The following is a 20,020-nucleotide window of genomic DNA, read 5'->3' as shown; positions in this document are numbered from 1 at the left end:
GAAACCAGAACCAAATTATAATGAATGCCAGAATGTCTTGGAGCAGTTAACCAGACAACTGCAAGAGAGCCATGAAATAGCTAGAAAGACGTTAATTAAAACCAAAGAACGAGATAAGGAATACTATGATAAGGCTAAGAATGAAGTTTCATTCAAAGTAGGAGATCTCGTGTTGTTACGTAACGATGCCCTACGAAGGGGACGTTCAAAGAAACTTTCTCCACCGTATCAAGGTCCTTATAAGATTACTAAGGTATCGGGAGTGAATTGCACGTTACAGGTAAACAAGCGTGGTAGACAAATTATCGTGCACCAGAATAGATTAAAAATGTACATTAATTAGAGAAGAATGTAAGGTAATGGTTCCTATTTAGGTCGCAGTGAGTTACACTTCCCTCACTCCAACGGCATTGTGGATTATCGTGTACCGCTGATAGAGTTAGTTGAAATACTCTGTCAGGTCGCGTCGAAATCAGGAAAGTACTAGAAATTTTAACCTATGTAAGAGAGGAACCTAGGAATTTTGGTACGGGAGTACCATGGTGAGTACGTCCTAAGTACCCGTCAGAAAGACTACAGGTGACGAGACTGTATGTCCAGATATCAACTCGTCAAAATGAACCGCAGGGTTCAAACTGAATATGGAGAGAATTCGAGTTCTTAATGAGGATTAAAATTATCTACACTTGCTATATGCACGTTCTGAAAAGCCTTCACTTACTGTCACTAGAAATTAAATGAGTAAATTAGGTAGCGTCGTATGTAAAATAAATGAGATCTGCTTGTAATTATTAAAATCAGAAAGGGCGTGAAGCCAAGCTTAGTTCCACTGAAACGAAATTCATTTATGGTACAGAAGAATTTCACGGATAAATGTTTTACGTAGTCCATAGGATATCTAAATGAGGATCGTTATCATGAAGATAACCCCGTGTGGTGTCGGGGATTTACGCAAACAACAGTCTACACTTTGGTACTCTTCTTCCCATACAGTTACACAGCCAGAATAACACCACGACTCGAACCTGTCTGTCGTAGGAGGCGACTAAAGGTTCCACTTAGGGAATGGCCTTGTATTTAGTCCTTTATGCACGAATACGGGCGTCCTGAGTGAGGCATGGAACCCAGTGAGGCGGGTCCTGCCTGGGAAATATCACCATTAGGCCGGTGATTTTCCACAACAGTGTGATTCTCGTGGGAACAGAATCCACTGAAGGGAATTTTCTCACCACGTTGAGAACCATCCCGTGAGATGTGACGCCAAGGGTACGGAGTACAATCCAAAAAGATCACTTCGGTAGATTCATACCTGTATTTAACTTTAACTTCTGTAACCATTCCTGGAGGTAAATCCTCTGCAGTCTTTAACAGACGCTATTCAAATTCTTAATTGCCAATGATGCCTTTCATCTGTCCGTAAGGATAAGGAGGAGTGACGCAGGTACGTCAAACAGGAAGAGAATTTTTGAATGGGCTAATGATGGCTCTAAAATTTTGTTAGAGCTGCCCAAGAGTGAAGTTTTACAGAGATATCAGTTACGAAAAAGAATTCGTAGATTTATTTAAATTGCTCACGAGTATACTAGTAGACTAGTACAGAGCATAATTATGAGAAGACAAACGTTACAGTAAGACAGTCAGTCACATTAAGTGTGTATTCAGGTACAGATAAACAGTTGAGGGTAGGTTCCACAACACCTAACAGTATAGTGTGTAAGGGAGAGTGACAAGAAAGTGAAAGTCGCTGTTTACCTTACAGGGAGGTGAACGAACGAGGGGAATGGAAGGGATGACAGACCGCACGACCTGGAGAATGCTGGTCGTCGCAGTTATGTTGCTAGGGGTGTCCATACCCACCAGTCAATTGGATTTCAAGATGAAACGGTACGAGAATACAGCCGGAGTCTATTTTGATTATCAAGGAGAAGTACAATTATACACTGTAGAATGGAAACTGGTTACGTTTGGCAGATCTATTTGTGATAGCCCGTAGAAATTTACAGAAGACTAAAACCCTCTGTATTCAGATAGAAAAGGAAGTACATATTAAGTGCGAACATGAGATAATGTTAGTAGAGCAACAATTTCAAAGGATTCAAGGGATTAAAGATTTAATTAGGAAAATTACTAGGATCGAAACACCGGAAGGCAACGGGAAACGAAGCAAGCGCGGGTTAATAAATGCAATTGGTACCATCGCAAAGACGTTATTTGGTACGCTCGATGACAGTGATGCAATGTATTACGAGGGCAAAATTAAGGAACTAGAACAGGAACAATTGTCCATGATACAAGTAGCAAAAAGTCAAATGTTAGTTGTAAAGTCAACTTTGCAATCTGTCAATAATACCCTGTATGACATCACAGCAAATGAACTCAAGCTAAGTGAAAACTTTGAGCAACTTAAGAGTTACATTCAGAATGAAACAACGGGTATAAATGAGGCTTTTAGACAATCAGAAATGCAAATATCATTAAATAAACACTTAATTGAATTGCAAGGATTTCTGATGCAATTGCACGAGCATTATCAGATCTTATTAGATAGTATTGTAAGTTCTCAGACAGGCACGGTGAGTGTCCAAGTGTTAAGCCCCGATGATCTAGTAAGGGCATATAAGAAGGCCCAAAGAGATTTCCCTAAGGGTTATGATCTGCCATATGATTTGCAAGTCACTTATGGGTACTTGATTCTAAAAATATCATCAGTGAGTGTATATATAACTCGAGATACCTTGGTGTATATTTTACGCACCCCTCTTACTAACAAAATAAAGTACAATTTGTACCATTGTATACCTTTCCCCTCTCCCATGAAGAGTAATCCAAACCATTTTGTGTATATATCTAATGAAAAACAGTATGTATTAGTTGATCAAGAAAGACAGACATATGTAGAATTAAGTGATGAACAAGTGAAACAATGCAAGTGGACTGACAATGGACAGAGATTATGCAAGGCAATTTTTCCTATTAATAATGTAATGTCAAAGGGTAGTTGTATTGTCAAGTTGTTAACTGGTGTTAGCTTTATTCCAGAAGACTGCAAGAAAAGTGTGATGTCGATTTATGAACTCTTATGGATACCTATTGATGATAACATGTATATTTTTGTATCGCCTCATGAAACTAAGGTCACCAGTGTTTGTCAGGATATTACCAGTGATATAAGTTTAAATGGTGTGGGAATAATACAATTCACAGACTTGTGTACAGTTTACAGTCCCACAAGTAAAATTCAGAGTGCAGGTTCAGTGAATACGACAACAAGGAAAGACTTAGTGCCAGAAGTAATGTTAATATATGATTGTTGTGAACAATTAGACAGTGAGATCAAATTAGAGGATGTACCAGAATTAAATAGGGTTACAGTAGGAAGCTTACTGAATCATATAAGCGACCTAAGGTTAGCCAGTCATAAGACTGAAGATGTAGAAGCACTGGTAATGCAGAAAGAAAAGGAATTTAAAATGCAAATGACCCAACAGTATACAAGTGTATATCAAATTGTAACTGGTATTATTTTGTTTGCAGTACTTATAATAGTCTGTTGCTGTTGTTGTTACTGTTGTGGTTGCTGTAGAAGGTGTAGACCTTTAAGTAAATGCATAGAAGATAGTAGAGAGCGCTGTCCCAACTTATGTATTTTTCAGAATGTGATCGCTAATGACCACAGAGCTAAGGTCTCTGATGAGGACATTACTGTCCATTTTCAGCATCCTCGACTGGCTGAAAGGGCCCTCAGCCACTCAGGATCGCTGTCGGGATTAGAGTTACACGAACGCCCTACTACAGGTAGAGCAAGTATCAGAGATAACTTGGCACAGCGCACCCACGAACAAGAGCATGGAGACTCTAACAGGATGTAAGAGTAAGAGTAAAAAATGAATGCAGAGGTATTGCATTCATTTTTCCCCAAAGGGGGGAAGTGTCGTGTCAGCCCCAGATTGGAGCTCAGGACTCATTCTTCCGAGGATCGAACCCATGACCGGGACGTAGGAGGAATGGTGTCGCTGAGATATACGTTAATATTATAAGGGAAATTATAAGTTAATAGTAATGACTATGTAATGGCAACAAGGCCAAGGAATCATAATTATAATGCTGATATAAGTAATTTAAGAATCATACAAGATTTAAGAGTTGAAGGCACACCAAAAGCTGTGAGCCACAAGTTGTGTAATTAGAAGTAAGGCTTGGTCGAAGTAGGTGAATCATAAGCTGCACCCTGCTAAAGGTGCGTAGTATATCTTCAGAAAAGGTGGGTAGCGAGTGAACGGAAGAGGCAATTCCGTTTTCGTGTGTCTGAGGACATTCTCCATAGGATGGAAACTTCGATGGCCTTCTCGAAGGGAGGCGAAAGTTAGTGAAGGTATAAAACAGGAGTACACACCCTGATCGAGGCTTTTTGGAACAAGTCGGCTAGAAGTGCGGGCGGAAGCCCTGTCAGTCAGGTCTCCGATAATAATAATAAGGTCCAAGTGTGGACTTAGAGTATTCACTTCAATACTTCGACCACGCCAAGTCTTCTATGTCAGCGTCATTGGAAGCTAGGAAGGAGATTGTAAATACTGTATATAATTATACATACTCATCAGTCTGCTAATAAAGGAAGGTTTTGGGAAATAGAGGACTTCGTCTCTTCACACGTAGCAAATCTCCCAGGCCCATTGAACAATCCCTCATTACCGCTCGGAGGAAGTCAATCTGATTATTTATCATTCTCGTCGTGGCAAAGCCTGTGTCACGACACGCTAACTTAAAATAATTGATTCAGAAGTTAAAATACTTGTTTTATTAGGTTAATGACTGAAAGTTCACGAACTTATTTTGACATTTAACCATTTCTTTCGCGATTCTCAGTAATTTAATAAATATGTTTCTTGATTATGTTTTATATAATTGAATGAGTTCTCATTTTGTAGTGATAGACTGTAGTTGTATTTAGTGAATAAGGTTCCCGATAAGTGGATATGTCTTAGGAAATGTTTACTGATGTATACGTATGCGGAGTTCACAATTGAGCGTTGAATTACGGAATTTTGAACTGCGTAGGGTGTCACTATTTCTCTTTGGACGCACGTTAAATGGAATTATAGAAAAATTAACCATTTTTCTGGAAACATGGATACCCTGAGACGTTTATCTGACTAGTTGGGAAAATAACTGGTCACCCTGATCCGAAGGGTGCAGTAACGAACTCTCATTGCGCACTGCTGTATCTACGAGTGGTCTTCTATCTTGTTACGACCACAACGCTATTTGCTGTAATCGATAACTGATACTGATTTTTTCTGACTGCCTTAGAGATTGCAGAACTGATTACACATGCTTTCGATACACAGTGCGTGCCGCTTTGTACGCATTTCTGTGGAGAATATACAGCACTATCAAGCAAAAGAGAAGGTGTGCTAGGTACCAACTGATGAGCCCAGCCTAGCACACGAGGGCGAAACGCTGGCAACCAGGAATGAGTTGGCTGGAAAATTTATAACGTCCAATAACGGACCATTTATATTGGTATTATAAATTTACTCATTCGGAACAAATATTACAGATTCCCTATGGGAATCAACATCTGTATTAAAGAGAAGGAAACTACAATAGTCAAGTTCTCAGAAGCATTTAAACGTTTATTGGAGAGCTCTTCCAGTGCCATTTCGCATTTTTCACACCAAGTGGTGTATATTTCGTGATTATTTGCGCATTTCGCGCAATAAATCAAATTTCGCGATATTTCGCGAGTTCATTTTGCTAAAATACGTTATTTTTAGTACCTGGGAAGTCATATATAGACAAGGAAGAAGATATTTAAAAAATTTGTGCATATCGTTGTTACCAAAAAATAAGGCCCCTACTTATAATGTATAAAAAGATAAAACTGGAATAGGGTAACCGAAATATAAATAATTTGTTCATGAATAAACTGGTTCTTACCAGATCGATGTCCAAGATTTCTGTCTCCCATTCTTGCATGTCAGCATCTATGGCAGAGTCATGACTATGATTATGACCCATTGCATGAAACTGTTGCATACGGTTCTCTTTCTCCTGCTCAGCCTCCATTTTCTCCCTGTAAACAGTATACCATGATTTATGCACAAGTGAGTGACGAGGGAAACATAGAACAAAGTGAGGAAAGACGGGACAACAAGAAAGCTTACATTTAACAATCATATGTATAAAATAATATTTTAAAAAAATTAGATCTAACAAATATTATACAGGTATACCGCAGACCAGTGGATTCTCAAACTAAGCTCATTTCCTCTGATGAAATATGCACTGAGATAAAGTGGTATGCCAGATATCTGCCTGTGTTTTGGCCATAGTCAAGAGCTACCTCAATGCACTGAATGTGTTGAACTTACTCACTAAATCATAAACATATATAAATTTAAAATTACACGAGTTGTCTAATTGCAAAACCAGCCATCTCCCAAAAAAACTGAAATCCTCTTTTTGTGCTGAATGTGTTCTCTGTCCATGTTTACATAAGGTAGCAAACTATTAGCTGCAAAATCGGCCTCCAATCAGCTTATTTACTTCATCAAAAATTGGAGTTAGTTGCAAACACGGCCGTCCGTGTATGGTTATGAGTTGCAATACTGGCCATCTCCTCTAACGCTAGAGGACAGAGGAATCGCAGCAATTGTGCAGCAAAGAACAGCTAATTCATGGTGACTATTGTAGGTGTTGTAGTTCTGTTGTAAGGAAAGTTGTGGTTTTTATCACAGAATTGTGTAGCTATTATAATTATATTGGGTAACAATGGACACTAAGGTTGATGAAGCGACACCTGAAAGGGCCAGAAAAAGGCAGAGGAATCCGTCTTCTTGGAAACGAGAAAAATAGAAAAGGGAAAGGTAAGTGTATCTTTTAAGGTTATGTTTTGATGTCCTTCAGCGAAATATCTTTTTAAATATCGCTGATTTTTAATTTGCACACTAACGGGATGTTTTGTTTTCAAACAGATATTGTGCTTCAAGCGACAGGCCAAAAATTCCTGTGTGCAAGGAAACATTTGTAAGTGTGTTAGGTATTATGAAACACAAGAGTACAGGGAGTGGCAAAACGTTTTCAAAAGTCTGGTTTAATGCCAACTGTATAACCAGATATATTCACAAAAGAGGGATGCAGTTATAACTTTCATAAAGCAATTCAAAGGTCTGGAATCACGTTATTGTAGAGGTAAATCTGATGTTAGAATTTATTTAAGTAGCGAGTTAAATATTAAGAAAATGTGGCACATGTATAACTCTGAAACTGTCATTGAATTACGGGTAAAAGAAAGTCTTTTTCGCAAAATTTTCACCACGTGCATTAACAATGGATTTGGCTCCCGATGTAAGGATGTAGGTTCCATGTGGCTTGAATTAGATGAGAAAATTGAACTGGCTGACAATCCAGAGATCTTAACAGAAAAAAAGCTGCATGAAGTGAGGGCTAAAGCATTTTACCAACTAATGAAAGAAAAGAGAGATGATTTGCTGATTCTCTCTTTTGATTGTCAAAAAAATTTCCCTATGCCTAAAATTTCAGACCTGGCAACATATTATAGTAGGCAAGTGTATTTATACAATTTCACTATTGCGAGTGGTTCTTCAAAAAAGCCACTGACAGATAGCACATTTATTTATTCATGGGGTGAACATTATTTGCCGAAAGGAGCCAATGATATAGCATCAGCGCTTTATCATAAGCTAAATACTATTAGTATGTCCAATGATTCTTTTATAACATGTTTTGCAGATGGATGTGGGGGGGGAGGGGGGGGGGGGGGGGGCAGAACAAAAATTCTATTATGATATCAATGCTCTCCTTTTGGTTTGTCACAAAGGCGCCAAAAAGCATTAAGGAAACCGAGTTAATTTTCCCTATGACAGGCCATCCATTTTTATCATCTGATAGAGTTTTCGAGCTCATTGAAAAACAGACAAAGAAAACAGAAACTTTAATACAACCTGAGGAATTTCATAATGTTCCTTCTCAGTATGGCAAATTATTTCATCTAGGAAATGGTGACAATATCCAGACTTCGACTGGAAAACAGAATGTACTCCTATTTTCAAGCCTACAGGGAAATGGCACTCCAAATTTTCTGCTGCGAAAAGGGTTATTTTGACCAAATCAAAAGGAGGCAATTCACTGTTAATTCAGAATAGACATTGGATCAAAATCAGGTGTTTGTAAGAAAGGTAAAAATGTTTTGATGATGAATCCAAAAGTTATACATGCTGATAAAATAGTAAATAGTTTAAGGGCAAAAGATGTTTAATCTCTATTGACTAAACATTTTGGGACTCAATGGAGAAATGTTGAAGTGCTTAAGTTTTACTAAGAACTCATTGATAACAATAACTTTCCACAAAACCACCCAGAAGACGAGGGAGATGCACGTGAGCAAAGTGTAGACTAGGGCCTCTCAAATGCCCAAAATCTCACGCGTGCAAAATGAGGCGCAGAGATCCTGTGCACAGTGCATCGGTCCCACTCGGCTCACACCAGCGCGTCGTCTCGGCTAAGCTCGGTTCAACTCAGCTCAGCTTTGGAGCATTACGGAGCAAATGAGGAGGAAGGAGACAGGCGGAGCGAGCGAGATAGACGTGGGGAAAGAGAGAGAAAGTGATATTGCTCCAAATCGTGGAGTTGGGGTCTGCACTCTGGTCACCCAAGCAAAGTTGTCTTTTGCACCCTGCAATGCACTGGTGCATGCACCCTGAGAGGCCCTGGTGTAGACAATGGCATTAATGTTTAATTTAATGTTTAATTCTGGTTCATTTTGTGTAAATATATTGGTTTTTTATACTGCATTCATTTTTTAAGTTAACTTTTAAATAAAGCATTTTTTGTATGTACATTTTCATTCCTTCAGTTTCATTAGTTCAGTGCATACCCGGCCATCTCCAAATTTGAACTTTAAATATTTCAAATAATTATACGAATAAAACATTGGCATTCTGTAACATTCATTACAATGCTATATATAAGCAATTAAGCAAACACAAATTCTAAATCTCTTTATTTATTTACATAGTTTACGCCCACATTGGAGCACTTAAATCAAACCCAAATACATTTACGTTAACAAAGAATTAACTGAAGATTTAGCTTGCATCATCTTCTTCCTTTCCCAAAACCTATTCATTCTGGCTGACCTGGCTGCCCTTTCTCCATCAGGTATGACATATTGTTTGTGTTTTACAGTTTTTAACGACAATCTTGTTTGTTCTTGAGAATCCTTTTTTCTTCTCTATTTTCAATTTGCTTCATTGTAATATTCAGCTCTTCTAAATCATTCTGAACTTCTTAAAACCAATTATTTTTTGTTTTACTTTTCCAAAAGTAATTAAATAGTTGTTTTATTATCCTATTATCATTTAATCTAGAAAGATGACAGAAAAAGGTAATTCTTCTTTTTCTCATCGTATCTATTATAGATTCACTTTCCCTATAAACCACTGCATTAGGCAATAATCTCCATTATCCATCCACCTGATGTTTTTTATTAATGATTGTTCTGAGTATCCTTCTGTCAACCTTTTGCAGTGTATCAGTTGTTGTTTTGGAGTTCAATTTAAATAGTGTTTCACAAGCATAAGTCGCTTCAGGTTTAATGACGGAACAGTAATGTTTAAGATTAGCATTTATTGAAAGAGATTTTTTCTTGTACGTTGGCCAAGTAATTCGTTGTGCTTTTTTTAACTTAAATGTTCTGCTTTCTATTGATGATTTTTCATTGGTGTTCCAAGTTATAATTTCACCAAGATATTTAAACTTATTCACAATTTGAATTTGTTTGGTATTGACTAAGGTAATGGTTAGTGCTGTAACAGGGAAGGTTGGCATTATTTCTGTTTTTTCATATGAAATTTGCAATCCAACTTTTCTTGCTATGTTATCAAGTTCTTCTATTTGCAATTTAGCTTCTTCCATATCATTAGCAAGTAGTGCAAGATCATCAGCGAATGCTAAACAATTGAGTCTTATTTTTCTGCCAATCTTGATGTTAGGTTGACACATCTTATTCCATTCCCGCATGATTTTTTCCAACACAAAATTAAACAATAATGGTGAGAGTCCGTCTCCCTGCCGAAGTCCAGTATTAATGTCAAATGGCTTTGAGAGTTCATTTCTAAATCTGACTTTAGATTTAGTGTTCTTAAGGGTAATTCCAATAAGGCGAATACGTTTTGGATGTAAACTAAATTCTTTTAGGATATTCAATAATGACTCACAATGGATACTAGCATACGCCTTTTTTAAATCAACAAAAGTGATAACTTTTTGTTTCTAACCCTATGATGCTTCATAATCCACTATAAACTGATAATTTAATCTGGACAACTTTTCCCTGGACGAAAGCCTCCTTGGTATTCTCCAAGTTCACAGTCAAGTTGTTCTTGAATTCTCATGTATAATAACTTTGAAAAATTTTTGTAAGTGATATCCAGCAACGATATCCCCCGATAATTGTTGGGATCTGATCTATCACCTTTTTTATGTAAAGGGTGTATTATCGCCATATTCCACTCTTCGGGCATTTTTTCAGTATTCTAAATGTCTATGAGGTATTTATGTAAATTCTGAATGGTTTGTGTATTAGCATTCTTCCATATTTCTGCAGTTAGTTGATCCTCCCCTGAAGCTTTGTAATTTTTAAGTAATTCTTGAAAGTATTGAGCTAAAATTTCTGCATCCTCTTGGTTACTATGTGCCAGTTTTCCATTTGTATTTCTCATCATAAGTGTTGGTGAAGTATAGTTTGATTGGTATTGTCGAAACGTTTTATAAAAATCCTTCGTCTTATGTTGTATGAATGCTTCATCTATGGTTTTTAATGATTCTTTGTGATAATTTCTCTTAGCCCTTCTGATTTCTTTGGCTGTTTTTTTCTAGCATTATTTAGTTCTTCACGGGACTTGTTGATCATTCTACCATGCTTTATGCCTGTTTTGAATCGCTGTGTCACACTCCACATTCCACCACGCATGTTTCTTTCGTTTTTTAACAGGAGCAATTTCTTCAGCTATGGTTTTTAATTTTTCAATTACCGTCCCCAAATTGTCCCTTAGAGGAGTTTTAGACCTTTCAAAATACAGTTTAATATTAATTAAATAACTAGGGTCATACTTCTTTCTCCTATTGGATTTGGATAGTTTGTTCTTCTTTTTCGGCATTAATTTTATTTTAATCTTGGAAATATAGTGATCTGAATCTATGTCTACCCCACGGAGTACTTTCACATTATAGATTTCTTTGTGATAATTCTTGTCCATGGCCACATGGTCAATCTGGAACTCCCCCAATTTAATATTAGGGCATTTCCAAGTCATTAGTTTGTGTGGTCTTCTTTAAAACCTTGTAGATTCCAAGATTAATCCATGATCTAAACAAATATCAATTAATCTTTGACCATTTTTATTTGTAAATTTATGCCCTGGCCATTTACCCACTACTGTACGAAATCTTTTTTTTTTTCCCTATTTTAGCATTAAAATCACCAACTAAAATTTTAATATGTGTATCAGAGATACCTGAAATCAACTGGTCCAATTCTTCCCAAAATTTTTCTGTTTCTTCCTTTACTTTGTTATTTTTGTCATTCGTTGGGGCATGGACATTTATCAATGTGTATGTTTTATTCTCTACTTCAATTGAATCTAATATGCTGTTATGGACCAAGAATCCTACTCCAAATTGAGGAACAGTCTTCATCCCCTGGAGGACCTTTGTAAAGGCGATATCCTCCTGATTCTAATGGGTCCTGATCTGTATTGCGCAATTCTTGAAGAGCTGTTATTACTATCTTATGCTGGTCCAATACATCTGTTAAATGTTTTAATATGCCAACTTTCATAACTGAATTGATATTTAAAGTTGCAAAAAATGAAAACTGTCCTGGTTTATTGAATTTCAGTCTTTTCTTAACCGTATGTGTCTGCATGTCATCTGTTGGGCTTCCAGGCGCTCCGACTCCCCTTGATCTTCTACGTGACACCCCACCGTATCCGAGTGGTGTCTTTGTTTAGACCTGCTAATTTTGTATGTCCAAACCAGTGGATTTATTCGTGAGAAGACTAATCATATTTGGCTGATTACCTGATCAATGATCAATGTTTCTGATCGTAGTCAGCATTTACCATTCCAGATGTGATCTGGAAGGATGATTAATGAAATATGGATTGAAGAATGATGAATTTGTGGAGTGGAAAAAAATAGAAGGGATCCGACACTTCGAAAAATAAAGATATCGGCCATAGAAAGACAAGGGCAACGAAGGGCGTGAAAATGACAGATTCCCTAGCCCTCGCAAACCTAATAGCGTAGGGGTCGGAAAAGAACAAGAGTTGACCAAGAAAGGTCAGATAGGATAGATGAAAGTGAGGAGCCCGGCACAAGTAAGTGGAAGCACCAGGACTCAGCTAAGGGCCCCGTGGTTGCCAACCCACACTCCAAAGTTCAGAGCCCGTGGGGCCCCTTTTAGTCGCCTCTTACGACAGGCAGGGGATACTGTGGGTGTTATTCTACTGCACCCACCCACAGGGGGTCTAAATCACTTTATTTAGATTTTATACGTTTTTCGGTCTCCTGAAAAATGTAACTATTTGGAGATGGCCGGCTTTGCAAATAGACGGCTCACATATTAGTTTTATTTCCATATATCTTATCATCATCAAAGTCTACTGAATCACAAGTATGTGTGTAGTGTTGAAAAAGACCATACTGACAGGATTTTTAGAGGTTAACCCCGGCTTAGCTGAAACCCGTCAAGACATGACTGCCAATGGGGTGAATATTTATTGAAGAATTTCCTTATATACAATATCCCTTCTACTCTTTTTTCACTATTTTCTTTACATCGCACCAACGCAGATAGGTCTTTCGGTGATGATGGGATAGGAAGTGACCATGGCCTTAATTAAGGTTCATTCCCAGCATTTGCCTGGTGTAAAAATGGGAAACCACAAAAATCAACTTTCAAAGCTACCGACAGTGGGGTTCGTACCCACTATCTCCCGAATGTAAGCCGACAGCTACGTACGCAGCCACTTGTATGTACTATTGCAACTTTAAAATATCACCCTCTTGACACTGCGACATTTAACTGGACATGGCTGACGTAAACAGAGACCTTCATGTCCCTTGCGGTTTATAAATCGTGTTTCAAAATGCCAAATGAATTGGAAATTGATGCCTCTTGAAAGAAAATGGAAATGTTTTATCAGATGTTGTTAAATCAATTTGAGGGACTGGAGCTCTCTGTCCAGCATTATCTCTACTTATTATTTCCAAACCTTAACAATCGAAACAATCTAGGCCCTAATCTGGTTTCGTTTAGGAGCCATTGGGAAAAGTTCCGATTTCTAAGGAGCATAACTATGTCTCCATTTTTAGAATATGAATACGTGGAGTCAAATGATTAAATCCCAGGAATTCAAAACTTTAGTAGGAAACTGAAGTAGATGTCTTCCATCTTTAGTATTAATCTGTTGACAATAACGTATGGTTCAGGATTACCGGGTATAAACCCAACGACCTTCAAATTAATGAATGAATTAATTAAGAATGGACACTTTGAAGAAAATTACATCTTTCACAGAAGTAAACTTTTAGCTATAAATTTCAATCACAATATCATGTGTTAAAATTCTGGCTGGTAGTTCAATAAAATTTGATCTCCCACCATCTACAGAGGGGTAGTCGCTGTTACAGACTTCTTGCAAAAAAATCAGCAAATGCCATTTTTTGTGGTTTTGTCCACATTTTTTATGTATGATAAGAGTTTGAGGGATGTTCCACAATTCAACACATAGTAAAATATATTAAATTCATTGGGCAAAGACAGGTTTTGATTCCCTTGGAGTCATCATCAGTTCTTGATGAATATCAAATCAAGGGGAATCTGATAACAATCATAATAAAAAAATTATATACATAATGGCAATTGCCTGAAAACACATCAATGGGTTGCAAAACAAACACCTCGAATTGTAATGTACACATGGTAAGCAATACTTGGAACTTAAAAAGTTCTTAGTTCTGTAACCGTACATATGTACGATCCCCGAATTTTTAGGTTAGGAAATTTTCGTATATAGTTTGTAATGTTAAAATCATGTAATTTTGTTTATTGAGAGTGTAAAAATGTAATATTATAAGAAGAATGTGTAGTTAGGGAATATTGCATATGTGCATCATTATATTTTCTATAAATTTCCGTTTCGGTAAGAGTCTGTAAATATGGCCTAGCCGTTAGGATTGTGCAACCGAGAAAACTGCGACTATATCGGGAAGAACGGTTCAAGTCAGTTGGATGTGTTGCAACAAGTGGCTTGGAAACACGGGATACGGCAGGTAGTATAGGCTGAAGAATTGGAGTGGATCAATGTGGATGTACGTGCGTGGACGTTCGATGTCACATCAGACGCACGATAGCCAATACGAGGGTTTTGTTTTAAGCGAGGTTGGGTTGACTGAGTGACGCGTCAAGAAGTGCCTGTGAGAGCGTTACTACCTATAAACTTTCCAGGACGCAATAACCATGTGCAGAAAGTCTATATAGGCAGGTACGCGTGTGCGGCAAGTCATTCTGATTCGGATTCTGATTCTAATTCGGATCCTGATTCTAATGCTGTTTCTGATTGTGTTTCTGTCTCTGATTCTGTGCGTTTCTCACTCGGACTGGCGCGCGGGAGTTACTTTGCGCATAGTCCTAGGCGATGTTGTATTGTTCTTGAGTATCGTTTTCGGAGTGAGCACGCTATATGTTGCTAATGCTAATGAGTTTCTGGTGGCTGTTAGGTCAAAGACGCTACTTAAGTGTTTATTTGTAACTCCAACTCTGTATAATAGTTGGACTACAATTCTTCGACGAGATTATGTACAGTGGATGGGGTGATGCGTACAGAATCGAGATTCGGTAGTGGATGTGTGTTTGAGCACAGAGCTGATTCTTGGTCGAGGAAATCGTCGGCTGAGTATCCACTTTCAGTTGCAGAAACCTGAGGCGTTACACCAACCTGTGCGGCACTAGAGAAGAACTCAAGACGTCGATGAAGTGTGTAAATAAGGTTAGGGATGCACTTCGTAAAGAAGGTTGCATCCGTACGTAGAGAAAGTCGTCGTACTTTTCTCTACCAGAATACGATTTTTGATCTGCAAAAGTAGAGTGCAGTGCGACTCTTACCTGGAGGTATGTTAAGAAATGTATGTATGGTATCAATAATTTTATTGATGGTTTGTAGTGTGTATATTTGCCTTTGTAAATGACAAACGAGGAGGTCTCGTCAAGTAATGATTTGGTTGTTGTTAGTGGTGTGTATATTTGCCTTAGTAAACGACAAACGAGTAGGTCTCGTGAAGTAATGATTTGGTTGTTGTTAGTGGTGTGTATATTTGCCTTTGTAAACGACAAACGAGTAGGTTACATGTTATAATTCTCATGTTAGGTCCGTATTGAAATGTACGTAAATACAAAGTATGTTACAAGTGTTTATTTATATATCCACCTATTCAATACAAAGAGATCCTTTTAGAAATTAAATATTATTATAAAATGTTAAGGGACATGTTTCGCCCATATTAAGGGCATCATCAGCCTCAAATTCAAACCTGTATGAATGAAAAATCAGAATCCTGATTGCTCTTACAAGCCATAAAAAGAGGATACCATTATAGGTGTCAGTCTAAACATACAAAATATTAGAATGTCCTTGGCTAAAATTGCAGTATCAAACTGCATGTCATAAGTTCACATGAATATACTTTCCGGAGCGTAGAAAAACTTGTTGGGGTAGGGCAGTAAACAGCTCAGTCTTTATAATGAAACAGAAATGTGCCTCCTTGAAGATAAGAAAAAGCAAAGCTGATACACTGTTACAAACGTCAATATCGTATGTTGTGATAAGAAAACAGATCTCTTAAATGGCTATTCAGCTGCCTATAGTCTATTTAACTGGCTGAAGGAGTGAAAGTCGAATGTGTTATGATAAGATAACAGTCTTCCTTACGTAATTGTGGGAGCAAGGAAAAAGCATTCGGTTGTCTATAGATGTATTTATCTTATTTGAAGGATAAAAGTCGAAGGTTTATCGACGTTGATAGAGCTCTTTGGTGTGAAGTCTGTAACAAGAGGAGAGTGAATACTTAGGAAGGTATTTTTGAAGAGAATGTGGGTTTAAAAAAAGGTAAAACATGGAAAATGTATAAAAAACACTTACCCTTTCGTCTGTGAAGATGTAAATCAGTTATGGATAGGTCAGTTGAAGAAAAATAACGTTATGTGTAGGTTCATTTATTTATTTGACTGTTAATGCAGTTGCTATGGTAGCGTTGAATGACTGACACTTGTACTTCTGGTATTGTATCGATGTGAGATTGGCAGAGGAGGGTGTGGTTGAGGGGAGGGGGTAGGCGGAGCGTTAAGTTTATGTGTTGTTGGTTGCGAGAGATTTACATGGTCGGACAGGGAGGGAGTCGTGTTGGGTTGCAGGAGAATTGTGGGGGCGGGCATGAAGGGAGTCAAGTTAGTTAAAGTAGTGGAGGTTCTAGAAGATGTTAACGTAAGATTTTTTTAAGAATGTAGTTATGTTTTGAATTTAGAGTTTGCAATAATTTGGGTAAACTTTCGTATAATGGATTCTTCACTTCAATTAAATCATTGAGGTTTAGATTTTTGTTGTAGTGTTGGTCCAAAAATATATAGATGGTTTCAAGTTCATTCATCAACTTTCCTTTGTCTACTCTTTTAATAATTGTGAGGTCTCTTTCTATTGTTGTGAAGTGATGTCCTGTTTCTTTCATATGGGAGCTCATTGCTGAAAATTTATTGTGCTTAATGACATTATAGTGTTCTAAGTACCTAGTTTGAAAACTCCGGCTTGTTTGACCAATGTAAGAGGCGTTGCATTTGCGTGCATGTGAGCCTGTATATGCCTGATCCTGAGTAAATGTTTTTGCTTGAATTGACTGTGTTGTGATTAAAAAATAATTTTGGTTAGTGTTTGTTGTTCTAAAAGCTATACTGGTATTTTTGTTTTTTATTGGGTTCAAGATCTAGTGAATGTTTGGATTATTGTAGGTGAAGGTAACGAATTTGGATTTTTTGGGTTTGTCAGGGATGAGGTTTGTTGTTAATTTGAATTTGACCTTATTTATTAAACGGTTAATCATTTCAGGTTTATATCCATTAGGAGAGACGGTTAGCACTCCCCTAGACAAGGATGGAATTACACACATATTGGTTGAGGCACTGCTGACCTGTCAGCACTTGACCACATTTTTAAATCCTTTATATAATTTAGTTCTGTTTGAAGGTTCTTGGGTGTTAGAGGGATTTTTAAAGCTCTGTAAATTAAACTGTGAAATGTGGCCAATTTATGGGAGTTAGGATGTAAAGAAGTATTTTTGATTGTTAATGGGGTGTGAGTAGGTTTTCTGTAAATTTTAAAATCGAAGTTGCCATTAATATGAGTTACTGTGAGATCTAGGAAATTTAAGGATCCACTGACTTCATTTTCCTTGGTGAATTTTATATTTTGGTCTAGGTTGTTTAAATAATTTAAAATATCGGTACTGTTATTGAGATCTTTATTGATTATTACGAATGTGTCGTCTACATACCTAAGCCATAAGCTAAGGCCTTTTATTTTATTTATTATTTTATGATGTTCTAAAGAATCTAAATAGATGTCAGCTAAGATGCCTGATAAGGGAACACCCATAGCTAGGCCATCTTGGTGGTAAATTTTACCATTAAAGGTGAAATAGTTGTTTTTTAGCACAAAATTTAGGATTTTTATGAATTCTTCTAACTCAAGCTTGCTGAGGTTGCTGTGTTTTGCGAGGTTGTTTTCGATAATATTTACAGTTTCCTTTGTTGGTACATTAGAATACATATTAGTAATGTCAAAAGAGCACATAATGTGATGTGGTAGTAAGGAGAATTTTTTTTAAATTTCGCAGAAGTCTATTGAATTTTTTAAGGGGGGTTTATTGTTGAACCTGTAATGTCTTTTTAGAAAATAATGGATATATTTTGAGGTTTTATATGTCGGACTACTTCTACAGTTGATGATTGGGCGTATGGGTGTGTTTTTCTTACGTAATTTAGGCAATGCTCTGGCTGTGGGGATTCTAGGGTTCATAAGGATTAGTTTTTGCTGTTCTTGTTCATTTAGTAAAAATGTGGAATTCTTTAATAGTGTTTTTAAATTTTGTTGGATTCTTATTGTGGGGTCTTTATTGACTATTGTGTAAGTTTCATTTGTGAAAAATTCTTTTGTTTTTTCAATGTAATCTTTCTTATCTATTAAAACAGTAGCCCTCCTTTATCGGCTTTAGTTACTATTATGTTATCTTTTACTTTGATTTTAACCTCTTTAATTAATTTTGAATGATTGAGAATAGCGTCTTTATTTAAACCTTCAATTAGTGTTGGAAGTTTCTTTTTTATCTCGTATCTAGTGTCATTTTGTAATTCAAGAGGAAGTTTTGAAATATTCGTCTCGACTTCTGCTATTGTGCAATTGTGTCAAGAATCCATTATACGAAAGTTTACCCAAATTATTGCAAACTCTAAATTCAAAACATAACTACATTCTTAAAAATCTTAAGTTAACATCTTCTAGAATCTCCACTACTTTAACTAACTTGACTCCCTTCATGTCCGCCCCCACAATTCTCCCGCAACCCAACACGACTCCCTCCCTGTCCGACCATGTAAATCTCTCGCAACCAACAACACACAAACTTAACGCTCCGCCTACCCCCTCCCCTCAACCACACCCTCCTCCGCCAATCTCACATCGATACAATACCAGAAGTACAAGTGTCAGTCATTCAACGCTACCATAGCAACTGCATTAACAGTCAAATAAATAAATGAACCTACACATAACGTTATTTTTCTTCAACTAACCTTTCCATAACTGATTTACATCTTCACAGACGAAAGGGTAAGTGTTTTTTATACATTTTCCATGTTTTACCTTTCTTTAAACCCACATTCTCTTCAAAAATACCTTCCTAAGCATTCACTCTCCTCTTGTTACAGACTTCACACCAAAGAGCTCTATCAACGTCGATAAACCTTCGACTTTTATCCTTCAAATAAGATAAATACATCTATAGACAACCGAATGCTTTTTCCTTGCTCCCACAATTATGTAAGGAAGACTGTTATCTTATCATAACACATTCGACTTTCACTCCTTCAGCCAGTTAAATAGACTATAGGCAGCTGAACAGCCATTTAAGAGATCTGTTTTCTTATCACAACATACGATATTGACATCTGTAACAGTGTATCAGCTTTGCTTTTTCTTATCATCTTCAAGGAGGCACATTTCTGTTTCATTATAAAGACTGAGCTGTTTACTGCCCTACCCCAACAAGTTTTTCAACGCTCCGGAAAGTATATTCATGTGAACTTATGACATGCAGCTTGATACTGCAATTTTAGCCAAGGACATTCTAATATTTTGTATGTTTAGACTGACACCTATAATGATATCCTCTTTTTATGGCTTGTAAGAGCAATCAGGATCCTGATTTTTCACCATACAGGTTTGAATTTGAGGCTGATGATGCCCTTAATATGGGCGAAACATGTCCCTTAACATTTTATAATAATATTTAATTTCTAAAAAGATCTCTCTGTATTGAATAGGTGGATATATAAATAAACACTTGTAACATACTTTGTATAAACGAGTAGGTCTCGTGAAGTAATGATTAATGTTGGTCGTAGTTGTTTGTACTTTGCCTTTGTGGACGGCAATCAGGAGGGGGTCTCTTTAAGTGATGATTATTGTGGTATTTTTTATATTTTGTTTATTATTTTGGGAGTAAAGTACTGGTATCAAACTTGCAGTAAATCTTTTATCAGTGGAGTGAGGTTGAACCTGGCATGCTACCTACATCTAATTTCAGGGATAAACAGGTAAGGTTATAAAGTAAGTCTGGAGCTTCGTCAGCCTGATGACCGTCGCCTTGGGAGAGGGAGTTACTCATTGCT

At 37.1% G+C, this 20,020-nt stretch overlaps 1 protein-coding gene and 1 non-coding gene across 2 annotated transcripts in view; one reads left to right on the top strand and one right to left on the bottom strand.

The window, feature by feature from the left end:
• Dlg5 (Discs large 5) overlaps window positions 1–20,020 on the bottom strand; it is a 390,290-nt gene that overhangs the window by 217,165 nt on the left and 153,105 nt on the right. The window contains exon 11 of the mRNA XM_068225698.1: window positions 5,938–6,073. Coding sequence (XP_068081799.1) covers window positions 5,938–6,073 — 136 coding nt within the window. The remainder of the gene's footprint in view (window positions 1–5,937; window positions 6,074–20,020) is intronic.
• On the top strand, window positions 17,182–17,288 carry LOC136859351 (U6atac minor spliceosomal RNA). The gene has a single exon (XR_010858986.1). It is a non-coding gene; the product is annotated as a U6atac minor spliceosomal RNA (small nuclear RNA).

Source organism: Anabrus simplex, chromosome 1 (genome assembly GCF_040414725.1).
Source record: "Anabrus simplex isolate iqAnaSimp1 chromosome 1, ASM4041472v1, whole genome shotgun sequence".
NCBI classification, from domain to species: Eukaryota; Metazoa; Arthropoda; class Insecta; order Orthoptera; family Tettigoniidae; genus Anabrus; species Anabrus simplex.
The sequence above is the reverse complement of the archived record's forward strand: the minus strand, read 5'-3'. Positions and strand labels throughout refer to the sequence as shown.